This window comes from Coregonus lavaretus (assembly GCF_964263955.1).
Source record: "Coregonus lavaretus genome assembly, chromosome: 8".
Lineage (NCBI taxonomy): Eukaryota > Metazoa > Chordata > Actinopteri > Salmoniformes > Salmonidae > Coregonus > Coregonus lavaretus.
Genome location: NC_139995.1, coordinates 24335094 through 24350519, shown reverse-complemented (window position 1 = coordinate 24350519; position 15426 = coordinate 24335094). Strand labels below are relative to the sequence as shown.

Below are 15426 nucleotides of genomic sequence, written 5' to 3'. Positions count from 1 at the left end.
TGATTGGAGTCCACCTGTGGTAAATTCAATTGTTTTGACATGATTTGGAAAGGCACACACCTTTCTATATAAAGTCCCACAGTTCACAGTGCATGTCAGAGCAAAAACCAAGCCATGAACTCGAAGGAATTGTCCATAGAGCTCTGAGACAGGATTGTGTCATGGCACAGATCTGGAGAAGGGTACCAAAAAATGTCTGCAGCATTGAAGGTCCCCAAGTGGCCTCCATCATTCTTAAATGGAAGAAATTTGGAACCACCAAGACTCTTCCTAGAGCTGGCCGCCCGGCCAAACTGAGCAATCGGAGGAGGAGGGCCTTGGTCAGGGAGGTGACCAAGAACCCGATGGTCACTCTGACAGAGCTCCAGAGTTCCTCTGTGGAGATGGGAGAACCTTCCAGAAGGACAACCATCTCTGCAGCACTCCACCAATCAGGCCTTTATGGTATAGTGGCCAGACAGAAGCCACTCCTCAGTAAAAGGCACATGACAGCCTGCTTGGAGTTTGCCAAAAGGCACCTAAAGGACTCTCAGACCATGAGAAACAAGATTCTCTGGTCTGATGAAACCAAGATTGAACTCTTTGGCCTGAATGCCAAGCGTCACGTCTGGAGGAAACCTGGCACCATTGCTACGGTGAAGCATCGTGGTGGCAGCATGTTGTGGGGATGTTTTTCAGAGGCAGGGACTGGGAGCCTAGTCAGGATTGAGGGAAAGATGAACGGAGCAAAGTACAGAGAGATCCTTGATGAAAACCTGCTTCAGAGCGCTCAGGACCTCAGACTGGGGCGAAGGTTCACCTTCCAACAGGACAACGACCCTAAGCACACAGCCAAGACAACGCAGGAGTGGCTTCGGGACAAGTCTCTGAATGTCCTTGAGTGGCCCAGCAAGAGCCCGGACTTGAACCCGATCAAACATCTCTGGAGAGACCTGAAAATAGCTGTGCAGCGACGCTCCCCATCCAACCTGACAGAGCTTGAGAGGATCTGCAGAGAATAATTGGAGAAACTCCCCAAATACAGGTGTGCCAAGCTTGTAGCGACATACCCAAGACTTTAGGCTGTGAACACTGCCAAAGGTGCTTCAACAAAGTACTGAGTAAGGTGTCTGAATACTTATGTAAATGTGATTTCCGGTTGTTGTTTTTTATAAATGTGCAAATTTGTCTAAAAACATGTTTTTGCTTTGTCATTATGGGGTATTGTGTGTAGCTTGAGGGAATGTTTTTTTATTTTTATTTTTTTTAATCAATTTTAAAATAAGGCTGTAACGTTACAAAATGTGGAAAAGGTCAAGGGGTCTGAATACTTTCCGAATGCACTGTATATGAATGCAGCTGCCACTTCATTAAAGCCGTTAGAATAGTTGTTAGAATAGTCCCCTGTAGCTCAGTTGGTAGAGCATGGCGCTTGCAACGCCAGGGTTGTGGGTTTGTTTCCCACGGGGGGCCAGTATGAAAATGTATGCACTCACTAACTGTAAGACGCTCTGGATAAGAGCGTCTGCAAAATGTAAATGTAAAAATGTTAGATACAGTTTATCATAGTGCACTGCCCTTTGTTATGGGCGACAGTTTTAGTAGTCATCACTGTATTCTCTACCAAAATGATGGTTGGCCCTCTTCGATGTCACATAGGTTGATACATTGCTATGTTTTCATTTGTAAAGCCCTTTAACAAAAAGTCCCACTGTACTTAACATTATTACTAAACTTTAGACATACAAGTTACCACACCCGGTCTTAGGGATGGCTAACACCTGAAATTAATTTGGTCTCTACTGAGCTGGGTAAATCAGGTTCTTGCACCTTATTTGTGGAACAATCTTCAAAATGTTCTTAAATTTGATGTTCTGGTCCCTCTAGGGCAACTCAGAATGCTGCTTGAGGACCTTATTACTGATGAATGGGTTTGTTTTTTATGTCCATGTTATTGTTTCTGCTTGCATTTTGTATTTATATATTGATGTATGTATTTTCTGTAATTTATGTCATTCAGGGCTCATCTGTAAAAGAGACCTTGGTCTCAGTATGACTCCCTGATAAAATAAAGGTTAAATAAATATAAATAAAATCTGGCTAGTTACAAAAAGGGCTTTGTACAAGAATAGCAGCATTAGCGCAGCTAGCTTGTTAGTTAACATTGGCTGGCTACTAGTGATGGGTCGTTTGCGAACGAACGGCTCGTTTTGGTGAACGTTGGTAATCTAATCGAATCGGTGAAAGAGCCATTCATTTGCCTCCCTCATTTGCATACTGCTACCAAAGACAATACAGTATGAAGATAGGCAGAAACTGCTTCTCCAATATAATTCCCAGATAAAGCTGGTAGGCGATGTCATTGCGACGTTGGCTAGCTAAACTCATGAGCAGTAACACTTCTCGCGCCGAACTTCTCCTGTGCACTCCGTCAAATCAAAGGCACTCCGATATAAAGTTGTTTTTGATTAAAATAAAAACGTGTCAGTTTGTCACTCACGAGGTTGGAGTAATAACATATTCAACTACTTAAGACATTGGCTCGAATCTAGGTTAGATTTCGAGAAAATTAACAACTAAGGACCTATTTTTCACTTCTCATTGACTCCGCAAACCCCGGCCTGGTCTGTTTTGCAAGACTTCCAGGAATTTTCGAGATGCAACTCTGGGTTTAGGAACTCTGTGCTGCTACTACTTTTTGAGCTTCAAACAACAATTATTTGCTAATAAGTTACAAAATAATTATCTGAATATGGTAAATCCTCACTGCAGAAACAATAAATAGTGGGGAGAGCACCTCACTCTGGTCTATGCTAATTTTTGCAGTGAGTAATTCTTTTTAAATCCTTTTTTTGCAGGCGATCTAATATTTTGGCCAGGAAACATTTTATTTGAAGGTGCATATCACAAGCTGACATAATGGTAGACTACTTTTTGGGCTTTACATTAGAGATCTGGATTTTTTCATGTTTCTAGGTCGATTTTGAATGAGGGCGCCAAATGATGCGGCTCTTTTACGTGAACAAAGCCAAATGATGCGGCCATAGATTTGGCTTGCGAAAAGACTCAGAACAAAGATATTTATAACTAACCCAAGATAGACCACATCCTGTCGTTTCCAATGGGAACAAATCAGTCATAGTGGGCAGAACAAGCAAGGAGGTGGGCAGAGCCAAGCACGAGCTAACGAGATCCTATTGGCGCGTTGTAGCACATATTTGCATATTTCCTTTATGTGTGTAGTATCTCAATTCGCCCTTGCACGCCTTCTAAACAACGCCATTTTTTTTACTTTGGCAAAGGGTCAAATCTACAAAACTTAGTCCACTGTTCGTAACATATTTTAGTTTTGGGAACAGAACTGTATTGAGTTCAAATGTTTAATCGATGACAAAGTTAGCATAATGTTGGCCAAAATCCAACTAGCTTAATTTTCTCCCACTGCCGGACACTGGGCGTCCTCTCATTACCATATTTGGTAATGAGTGGAACCGCCAACCGGATGCTTCACACTTACACATCCGGTGACATATCTGGCTCATTGTTGTATCTGTGCTCAGAATGCCCATCCTACTGGCTACTACTAGCGTCACACCGAGGGACATTCTTAAGAAAGTCACGCTATTGCCACCTTCTGGTTTGGAGTATTTTATCAAGGCTTACGGACGGTGACCTGCCGTCTGTTCAGTGCTAAATATTCTCGGCCGGCAAACGTTCGATAATCGTACCGGTGTGTCCGAGCCTTTAGCTGATACGTAAAATACCTATCCAGGCGTTGTAAGATCTGGCAGGCGTCAGCAACGTCTGGGAAGAGGAACGCGCCCAAAATCTGCGCAGGACGACTGCACTAATTTTGGAACGCGCCCATAACCTTACCACGTTGCTACGTGTACGTTCAAGGGGGAGGGGCACGTAAACAGAATTCTAAACAAAGGAGAGCGAAGCAATTTGTATTTCAACATCTTTATAGAGAGTCGAAAGGTAAGAATATTAACAATTGTTAATGATTAGTTCGTGCAAAATGTGTTTGACAATAGAGCTATGGCAAAATGCATGCACCGTTTTCTCCTTTGCCAATGCAATTTCGATGCATTTAGCATCAGCTCTGTGCAGCGCCATTACTGTGTAGGGTAAATTGACAAAATGGCCATATTATTACTGAGGACGTGCATCTTCCTCGATATGATTTTTTGCAAACTTTTTCCATTCCTCCCACCATTCCAAAACTTCCATAGAATATTGCACACTCCTTGTGGTTTTATCGATGTTGGTCGACAATGCACTTTTGCGAAGGGCAGTAACTTGCATTTGATGAGTGCACAGGCCATGATTGACGTTGCCTCGCACATGGATAGCAGAAGCAGTGGGTTACTTTTACGACTGCATGATGTTACCATTGGGTTTTGCAAAGTTGCTTTGTATCACAACTTAATTGTGATTTTAATAATACAGTTAGTAACTTATCTGGCTGTGCTAAGGAAATGTTTTAATTCATCCTCTGTATCTCTATGGTCACCAGTTTGTAGTCATGCCTATACGTCGTGCATCTAGGACACCACCCCAGGAAATGGCCCCCTCGGCCGCATTAGAGGGAGGTGAGTTGAAGACCCTCCACAGGAACGCTATGGTGTTCATATCAATGATTTGTATAAACCCTGGATTGCTGGTGTTATGTATTGGAATTTGAGAGATTTGAAGTAACCGGCCATATTGGGACTCCCCAGTAGTGGATACAGTAAAATTAGTCTCTAGAAAATTATACTTTATATATTTTTTTATGTTTAGCTCACATACATACTTTAAAATGGTATTATGTGAGCTAAAAAATATACAGTGGGGAGAACAAGTATTTGATACACTGCCGATTTTGCAGGTTTTCCTACTTACAAAGCATGTAGAGGTCTGTAATTTTTATCATAGGAACACTTCAACGGTGAGAGACGGAATCTAAAACAAAAATCCAGAAAATCACATTGTATGATTTTTAAGTAATTAATTTGCATTTTATTGCATGACATAAGTATTTGATACATCAGAAAAGCAGAACTTAATATTTGGTACAGAAACCTTTGTTTGCAATTACAGAGATCATACGTTTCCTGTAGGTCTTGACCAGGTTTGCACACACTGCAGCAGGGATTTTGGCCCACTCCTCCATACAGACCTTCTCCAGATCCTTCAGGTTTCGGGGCTGTCGCTGGGCAATACGGACTTTCAGCTCCCTCCAAAGATTTTCTATTGGGTTCAGGTCTGGAGACTGGCTAGGCCACTCCAGGACCTTGAGATGCTTCTTACGGAGCCACTCCTTAGTTGCCCTGGCTGTGTGTTTCGGGTCATTGTCATGCTGGAAGAACCAGCCACGACCCATCTTCAATGCTCTTACTGAGGGAAGGAGGTTGTTGGCCAAGATCTCGCGATACATGGCCCCATCCATCCTCCCCTCAATACGGTGCAGTCGTCCTGTCCCCTTTGCAGAAAAGCATCCCCAAAGAATGATGTTTCCACCTCCATGCTTCACGGTTGGGATGGTGTTGTTGGGGTTGTACTCATCCTTCTTCTTCCTCCAAACACGGCGAGTGGAGTTTAGACCAAAAAGCTATATTTTTGTCTCATCAGACCACATGACCTTCTCCCATTCCTCCTCTGGATCATCCAGATGGTCATTGGCAAACTTCAGACGGGCCTGGACATGCGCTGGCTTGAGCAGGGGGACCTTGCGTGCGTTGCAGGATTTTAATCCATGATGGCGTAGTGTGTCACTAATGGTTTTCTTTGAGACTGTGGTCCCAGCTCTCTTCAGGTCATTGACCAGGTCCTGCCGTGTAGTTCTGGGCTGATCCCTCACCTTCCTCATGATCATTGATGCCCCACGAGGTGAGATCTTGCATGGAGCCCCAGACCGAGGGTGATTGACCGTCATCTTGAACTTCTTCCATTTTCTAATAATTGCGCCAACAGTTGTTGCCTTCTCACCAAGCTGCTTGCCTATTGTCCTGTAGCCCATCCCAGCCTTGTGCAGGTCTACAATTCTATCCCTGATGCCCTTACACAGCTCTCTGGTCTTGGCCATTGTGGAGAGGTATCATACAATGTGATTTTCTGGATTTTTGTTTTAGATTCCGTCTCTCACAGTTGAAGTGTTCCTTTGATAAAAATTACAGACCTCTACATGCTTTGTAAGTAGGAAAACCTGCAAAATCGGCAGTGTATCAAATACTTGTTCTCCCCACTGTATATTTTGTATGTTTAGCTCACATAAAGTATGCATTAAGGTGTATGTGAGCTAAACATAAAAAAATATATTACATTACATTTACAAAGTATAATTTTTAGACTAATTTTACTGTTCCCACTACTGGGAAGTGGCAATGTGTCTGTAAAATAATAAATGTGGCAAAAACGAATGTTGACATTAATACATTTATTTCTAAGAGACCACTGCAAATTTGTCTTAAATCAGCATCTCTACATGTATGACAGCCATTCCATTCCAGTGTCTGTTGAATTCCAACAAAGGCACACCTCATTCTACTGAATTAGGTACCTAGGTGTCTGGTTAGACTGTAAACTCTCCTTCCAGACTCACATTAAGCATCTCCAATCCAAAGTTAAATCTAGAATCGGCTTCTTATTTCGCCACAAAGCCTCCTTCATTCATGCTGTTAAACATGCCCTCGTAAAACTGACTATCCTACCGATCCTTGACTTCGGCAATGTCATTTACAAAATAGCTTCCAACACTCTACTCAGCAAATTGGATGTAGTCTATCACAGTGCCATCTGTCCAAAGCCCCATATACTACACACCATTGTGAACTGTACGCTCTCGTTGACTGGCCCTCACTACATATTCGTCACCAAACCCACTGGCTCCAGGTCATCAATAAATCACTGCTAGGCAAAGCAACACCCACCCATAATATGCGCTCCAGCAGGTATATCTCACTGGTCATCCCCAAAGCCAACACCTCCTTTGGTCGCCATTCCTTCCAGTTCTCTGCTGCAAATGACTGGAACGAACTGCAAAAATCAAAGCAGCTTACCGATCACTGCACCTGTACACAGCCCATCTGTAATTAGCCCACCCAACTACCTCATCCCCATATTGTTATTTACATTATTTATTTACCTCATTTGCACCCCAGTATCTCTATTTGCACATCATCTTCTGCACATCTATCACTCCAGTGTTAATACTAAATTATAATTGTAATTATTTTGCACTATGGCCTATTTATTGCCTTACCTCCATAACTTACTACATTTGCACACACTGTATATAGATTTTCTATTGTGTTATTGACTGAACGTTTTGTTTATTCCATATGTACCTCTGTTTTTTTCCGCACTGCTTTGCTTTATCTTGGCCAGGTCGCAGTTGTAAATGAGAACTTGTTCTCAACTAGCTTACCTGGTTAAATAAAGGTTAAATAAAACAATTAGGTGATCACATTAACCAAATCTTATTTAACGAGGAAAAATATAAAAACCGCTGCTGTGGTCATCACTATCCTCTTGCAATAGGACCAGCTGGATGGCAAAAACAGTGCTAATAGTACCTCAAAAGTAATATTAATCAAACAATAACTATTGACCATGCCAAAATAGTTGAAAGGGAACATTTTGAGTGAGGGAAAGAAGGGTTCAATTCTGGCTTTACTGGCAGAGGGATACAGTGAGCGTCAGGTTGCTTCCATCCTTAAAATTTCAAAGACAGCGGTTCATAAAAACAAGGTCAAGCAGCAGACATTGGAGACAACAAAGCTACAGACCGGCAGAGGGCGAAAACGACTCTCTGCTGACCGGGATGACCGCCAACTCATTAGAATGTCACTCAACAACCGTAGGATGACATCAAGTGACCTACAAAAAGAATGGCAAACGGAAGCTGGGGTGAAGTGCACGGCGAGGACGGTTCGAAACAGGCTCCTAGGGGCAGGGCTGAAGTTGTGCAAAGCTAGAAAAAAGCCCTTCATCAATGAGAAGCAAAGAAGAGCCAGGCTGAGGTTTGCAAAAGTCCATAAGGATTGGACCGTAGAGGACTGGAGTAAGCTCATCTTCTCTGATGAGTCCAATTTTCAGCTTTGCCCAACATCTGGTCGTCTAATGGTTAGACAGAGTCCTGGAGAGGCCTACAAGCCACAGTGTCTCGCACCCACTGTGAAATTTGGACGAGGATCGGTGATGATCTGGGGGTGCTTCAGCAAGGCTGGAATCGGGCAGATTTGTCTTTGAAGGACGCATGAATCAACATTTTTACATTTTAGTCATTTAGCAGACGCTCTTATCCAGAGCGACTTACAGTTAGTGAATACATTTTTATTTATTTTTTATACTGGCCCCCCGTGGGAATCGAACCCACAACCCTGGCGTTGCAAACGCCATGCTCTATCAACTGAGCTACATCCCTGCCGGCCATTCCCTCCCCTACCCTGGACGACGCTGGGCCAATTGTGCGCCGCCCATGAGTCTCCCGGTCGCGGCCGGCTGCGACAGAGCCTGGATTCGAACCAGGATCTCTAGTGGCACAGTTAGCACTGCGATGCAGTGCCTTAGACCACTGCGCCACTCAGGAGATGTACAAGGTTGCCACATACAAGGTTGTCCTGGAAGAAAACTTGCTTTCTTTTGCTTTGACATTGTTCCCCAACTCTGAGGATTGGTTTTTCCAGCAGGACAATGCGCCATGCAACACAGCCAGGTCAATCAAGGTGTGGATGGAGGACCACCAGATCAATACCCTGTCATGGCCAGCCCAATCTCCAGACCTGAACCCCATTAAAAACTTCTGGAATGTGATCAAGAGGAAGATGGATGGTCACAAGCCATCAAACAAAGCCGAGCTGCTTGAATATTTGCGCCACGAGTGGCATAAAGTCACCCAACATCAATGTGAAAGACTGGTGGAGAGCATGCCAAGACACATGAAAGCTGTGATTGAAAATCAGGGTTATTCCATCAAATTGATTTCTGAACTCTTCCTAAGTTAAAACATTACTATTGTGTTGTTTAAAAATTAACATGAACTTATTTTCTTTGCACTGCATCTTTTTTGTTATTTTGACAAGTTGTCATTTTCTGCAAATAAATGCTCTAAATGACTATTTTTATTTGGAATTTTGGAGAAATGTTGTCAGTAGTTTATAGAATAAAACAAATATGCTATTTTTACCCAAACACATACCTATAAATAGTAAAACCAGAGAAACTGATGATTTTGCAGTGGTCTCTTAATTTTTTCCGCAGCTGTATATCTCACTCTCTCACAAACACAGGTTCATATGTACCCAGCATTGACAGGCTGAGTGAATACAGTAACCACTTGACTATGACAGACAAAATGAGAAGAAAAAAATCCAGAAAATCACATTGTAGGATTTTTTATGAATTTATTTGCAAATTATGGTGGAAAATAAGTATTTGGTCAATAACAAAAGTTTCTCAATACTTTGTTATATACCCTTTGTTGGCAATGACACAGGTCAAACGTTTTCTGTAAGTCTTCACAAGGTTTTCACACACTGTTGCTGGCCCAATTTTGGCCCATTCCTCCATGCAGATCTCCTCTAGAGCAGTGATGTTTTGGGGCTGTCGCTGGGCAACACGGACTTTCAACTCCCTCCAAAGATTTTCTATGGGGTTGAGATCTGGAGACTGGCTAGGCCACTCCAGGACCTTGAAATGCTTCTTACGAAGCCATTCCTTCGTTGCCCGGGCGGTGTGTTTGGGATCATTGTCATGCTGAAAGACCCAGCCACGTTTCATCTTCAATGCCCTTGCTGATGGAAGGAGGTTTTCACTCAAAATCTCACGATACATGGCCCCATTCATTCTTTCCTTTACACGGATCAGTCGTCCTGGTCCCTTTGCAGAAAAACAGCCCCAAAGCATGATGTTTCCACCCCCATGCTTCACAGTAGGTATGGTGTTCTTTGGATGCAACTCAGCATTCTTTGTCCTCCAAACACGACGAGTTGAGTTTTTACCAAAAAGTTATATTTTGGTTTCATCTAACCATATGACATTCTCCCAATCCTCTTCTGGATCATCCAAATGCACTCTAGCAAACTTCAGACGGGCCTGGACATGTACTGGCTTAAGCAGTGGGACACGTCTGGCACTGCAGGATTTGAGTCCCTGGCGGCGTAGTGTGTTACTGATGGTAGGCTTTGTTACTTTGGTCCCAGCTCTCTGCAGGTCATTCACTATGTCCCCCCGTGTGGTTCTGGGATTTTTGCTCACTGTTCTTGTGATCATTTTGACCCCACGGGGTGAGATCTTGCGTGGAGCCCCAGATCGAGGGAGATTATCAGTGGTCTTGTATGTCTTCCATTTCCTAATAATTGCTCCCACAGTTGATTTCGTCAAACCAAGCTGCTTACCTATTGCAGATTCAGTCTTCCCAGCCTGGTGCAGGTCTACAATTTTGTTTCTGGTGTCCTTTGACAGCTCTTTGGTCTTGGCCATAGTGGAGTTTGGAGTGTGACTGTTTGAGGTTGTGGACAGGTGTCTTTTATACTGATAAGTTCAAACAGGTGCCATTAATACAGGTAACGAGTGGAGGACAGAGGAGCCTCTTAAAGAAGAAGTTACAGGTCTGTGAGAGCCAGAAATCTTGCTTGTTTGTAGGTGACCAAATACTTATTTTCCACCATAATTTGCAAATAAATTCATAAAAAATCCTACAATGTGATTTTCTGGAATTTATTTTCTCAATTTGTCTGTCATAGTTGACGTGTACCTATGATGAAAATTACAGGCCTCATCTTTTTAAGTGGGAGAACTTGCACAATTGGTGGCTGACTAAATACTTTTTTCCCCACTGTATTTAAATTTTTTCATTTTAGTAATTTAGCAGACGCTCTTATCCAGAGCGACTTACAGGAGCAATTAGGGTTAAGTGCCTTGCTCAAGGGCACATCGACAGATTTTTCACCTAGTCGGCTCAGGGATTAGAACCAGCGACCTTTCGGTTACTGGCACAACACTCTTAACCACTAAGAATCCTTTCAAATTAGTGGTTATTTTAAGAGTGGAATTGGACTTCCCAAATATTTGACATTGTTCTGAGTTGTTGTTGAGTGGTATGTGAATAAAGCTTGACATCTATTTGCTGAATTAACGTATTCACCCTTGTCGTTCCCTCTCCCCCCCCCCCCCCCCCCCCCCCCCCACACCTCTCTCCAGAGCCTGATGCCAGTTCTGAGGAGTCTGCCTCTGTTGAGGAGGAGCAGGAGATAGAACCTGCTGCCCTAGTAGCCAAGGAGGGAGAGGGCACCGGTGAAGGAGAGCCAAAAGAGAATGGTGAGAGAGATGATAAATCCATTGGAGAGAAGACTGCTGAGGGGGAAACGTCTGAGAAGAAAGAGTGAGTTGCTTATGCTCATACCGTGCGGATGTTGCTTTCATATCCGTGTAGATTAATGTTTAATTACTCATTGTCTTGCTCTCTGTTTTGTTGGTTGGTTGCAGAGAGAAGGATGGAGTGAAAGACAAAGTCAAGAAGCCAGTGAAAAAGGCTATTCCCGCTTGGGCCACCATGTCTGCCAGCAAACGTGCAACGCTCACAAATAAGAGCACCTCCACCATGCAGCCGCCTAAGATGGACGACATCCTCATCGAGGCTATTGAGGTCTGAACATAACAACACACTTAACCTTTGTATTACGTAGTTATTCTTTATTCCCCATGAATGCAGCACAACTGTCATATTTCCTCTCTGCAGTCCTGCAAGGAGAAGACTGGGGCCTCAGCCCATTCTGTCATGAAGTACATTGTGAAGAAATACCCTAACCTGGAGAAGAGGAAATTCCTCCTCAAGAAGGCTCTCAAGAGGCAGCTGGAGAAGGGCACCATCAAACAGGTGAGGAGTCCTGACCAAAGTTGACCATGTATTAACATTAATTGCAAATGGTAGGCGGCAGTCTTAGTGTTTTTCGATCTGTGGGTGACTTGTTGTGGTGCCCTTTTATCCTGTGTGTCTGATGTTTTATCTACCTGCATACTGCTGTTGCTTTACCTTTTTTATTCACTCTCACAGCTGAAGGGTAAAGGCCTTTCTGGAAGCTTTACCATTGGGAAGCAGCCCCCTAATAAACCAACTGCTAAAGGGGTAGGTAATTTTCAGTCACCTATCTGCAAACTTAAACACTAACAATTACAATTGACCATTATGTGATTGTTCCATTGGCTTTAAGCAGACAGAATTTGAAGAATTTAGCAGACACTTATCTAAAGTCATGCTTGCGTACATTTTTCGTATGGGTGGTCCCAGGAACTGAACCCACTCTCCTGGCGTTGCCAGCGCCATGCTCTACCAACTGAGCTACAGAGCACCACTGTGTTTGACAGTGATTCTGATTGTGATGGTTTGGTGCTAGAAGCCGATCGCCGTGGCACCTGGGTTGAAGGCAGAGACCCTTGGGGATGCTCTGCCCTTGATCATCACACGACTATGTGAGCCCAAAGAGGCGTCTTATATCCTGATCAAGAAATATGTGGAGCAGCACTTCCCTCAACTCAACGTGGAGCATAGGTAAATACCTTTTTATTATTATATTGGGGTGGGTGCAGTGGCGGGGTCTGTTATTCTCTGTTTGGAGTATGTAAACGCATGCTAACTTACAGTATTACCTGACATAGCAATGTAACCCTCTGCACAACCCAAATCTACATCATGTTTAACTCTCTGTTTGGAGTATGTAAACGCATGCTAACTTACAGTATTACCTGACATAGCAATGTAACCCTCTGCACAACCCAAATCTACATCATGTTTAATGCAGTCTGAAAAGAAGGAACCCACTACCTTTGAACTCTGGGATGTCCATTAGTGGTGTGTCTTGGTGGGGATTAAAATAGAATTTCCAATGCAATCACTATTTCATTCCTAGGCCAGATATCCTAAAGAGTGGCCTGGTGAGAGCTGTGGACAAGGGTCACCTGGAGCAGATCACTGGAAAAGGTGCCTCTGGAACATTTCAGGTTAGTCTTATACTAAAGGAATGCACAATTCAGTGTACTTCATAAAGGCTTTTGGAGTCTATGATTTTGGATCTCTGTATGAGGCGTTTATCTCAGCCCCTCTCTTACTCTCACAGCTGAAGCGGGAAGGGGGCAAGTTCCTGCTTAAAGGCGGGCCCCTGGAGGACGCTATCATGACAGCCATTGTGGCCATGAACGAACCCAAGACTTGCAGTACCACCACACTCCGCAAATTCCTGTTAGAGACTAACCAGGACAGCATGGAGTACCGCGTGGGTAAGAACTGCTCCCTGACTCTCCTAATAGAAACACTGCTTTGGCAAGATGTGAATACCTACCTGCAACTGCAGGAGCTCTCTCATTAGCTAGGTTAAATCAGAGATGTAAAGATGCTTTATTGACCCTGGGCACTTCTCTTCCCTCAGTGAACAACCTGAAGAGAACCCTGCAGAAGTGCAAAATTATGGGCTGGGTGGATCAGATCACTGGAAATGGGCTAAACGGAACTTACCAGCTCTGCTACCCTTACTACCCCAGGTAGAACATTACTATAGGAAGATTACTATGTGACGTATATTGCTGCCCTCTGTACATCATTGCATTGCATGTGCTATACCAGGAACAGTATTTTCTGAAGTTCACTCACCTGGAACAGAAAGGTTAGAGATCGGATTGTCTCTTCTTATTCCACAGCCCAGCCATTCTGTTCCCTGAAAAACAGAAAGCGAAAGACCAGAAAGTGTCAGAGAAGGACAAACGCAGAAAGAGAGTTGACTTGTCTGATGAGGACTCTGATGAAGAGGACTCGTCCGAGGAAGAGGACTCAGATGATGAACCCCCTCCTAAGAGGTGAGTCCAAGGTCAAGTGGTTGAAATCCAATGAGGGTGTTTTTGATTCATATTGTCATACATAGTTAGTTTCAAATGGTTCACTGCTAACAGTTTATTTGTTTAATACGATCCTTAGGAAAGCTGTGAAGAGGCCACCACCTAAAGCGCGTCGCCCTCCCCCCAGCAAGAAGTCACGGCCGGCAAGTCAGTTAAGGGCTAAGGGCAAAAAAAGAGCTGCCCCAGCTAAGAGATCTGCGCCCCCAGCTAAGAAACCAGCACCGCCAGCCAAGAAGTCAGCTCCGTCAGCAAAGAAACCTGCAGCAGCCAGTAAAGCTGCAGCTTCAAAGAAGGCACCCACACCAGTCAAGAAAGCTGCACCTGCGAGCAAGCCCAAAACGCCCATCGTCAAAAAGCTGACGAGCAGGGCATCGAAGCGGCCAGCGCCCAAAAAGTCACCTCCTGCAAAGAAGGCAGCAGCCAATTCTGCAGTGAAGGCCAAGCCTGCAGCCCGCAAGTCCCTGAGGGGGAGGAAGTGAGTTTACTATTGCCCAGCAGCGGAAGTTTAACTGTAGCTCTGAAGACAGCTGTGCTCTGCCTCTATCCATGCTCTCTTTCGCAGCATTGTTTTCCTCCAGTTTGGGGCTGTAGAATTATTCTCTGTAGGATTGGGATGTGGCAGTTATTAGTTCATGTCAATTTACTGTACTTGGGAACTGTTCAAATTTCTGTGAACCCAACTTAATCGCCATTGTGTAGAATGGCCTCTTAAAAGATGTAAAACTGCCTAGGTAAAGAATTGTGAAATTTCCATCACTACTTTTATTTCCCTCACCCACTTCATTTTGATAATGTATTTTTGCATTTCCTCCCAGTCCACTCTGCCATGTTTTACCTGGACACATTCCTTTTATCAAATCATTTGTTAAGCGTTTTGGAAACTTTCTCCCTCTACAACATTTTTGATTTTTCAACGTTTAATCTGGAGTAATCTTAAAGGATATAGAGATTTATGCTATTAAGTGAATTTGAGAGCATAATGACAGCCAACTTTCATGTAATGATTTCTTGTTTATTACGAAATCTGTTATTTAAATGAATGTTTGAGTGAAACAAATCAGTTGATGGGCAAAATACTTAATTTGATTGGAGACTAACTGATCAGGAAGCACTGTTTGTCATCATGATCTTCAGTACTACTGCATAGTATTAGGGGATTTATTTTAGTGTGTAAACAAACAAGCTAATCAAAGTGAATTCAAAGTGAACATATACAAAATCTTCTACATTCTGTGTAATAGTGAAAGATTGTGAATAACACACTTTGTTTTGAAGGAGCCTAGCTCATACATACCCTGCATGCGTGTACTCTTTATGTTATGCTTTTTCCCAAGTCATCATTAAAATGGCTATATTTGTACTTCCTTCATTCTGTCATGGTCTCAATGGGAGGCAGGCACCAAATAGTGTCTGCTGTTGGAGCTAAAGTATACATTTTAAAGACCACAATACAAATCCATAGATGTCAATTTGGTTCACTGATGAATGAAGTGCTGGATAGTTTGAGTAGTGGGTTATTAAAATAGACCATAACGTTTCAATATATTAGGCCTATGGCCATACAACTTATAAATA

The 15426-nt window shown here is 43.3% G+C and overlaps 1 protein-coding gene across 4 annotated transcripts; it reads left to right on the top strand.

Annotated features, from left to right (window-relative positions):
• Positions 1 to 1872: 1872 nt before the first annotated feature.
• hp1bp3 (heterochromatin protein 1, binding protein 3) lies at positions 1873 to 15216 on the top strand. Of its 4 annotated transcripts, none has more exons than XM_084167051.1 (12): positions 1873 to 1910; positions 4499 to 4574; positions 11167 to 11347; positions 11452 to 11611; positions 11705 to 11842; positions 12020 to 12091; positions 12363 to 12514; positions 12873 to 12963; positions 13080 to 13239; positions 13389 to 13500; positions 13657 to 13812; positions 13931 to 15216. In XM_084167051.1, the coding sequence occupies exons 1-12, from the start codon at positions 1878 to 1880 to the stop codon at positions 14328 to 14330; spliced, it is 1731 nt and encodes a 576-aa protein (XP_084023177.1). In that variant the 5' UTR covers positions 1873 to 1877; the 3' UTR covers positions 14331 to 15216. The 4 variants fall into 4 exon arrangements, with proteins under 4 accessions (XP_084023177.1, XP_084023176.1, XP_084023179.1 ...); XM_084167050.1 differs by having other exon boundaries at positions 12360 to 12514; XM_084167053.1 differs by lacking the exon at positions 1873 to 1910 and adding an exon at positions 3877 to 3960.
• Positions 15217 to 15426: the final 210 nt, after the last annotated feature.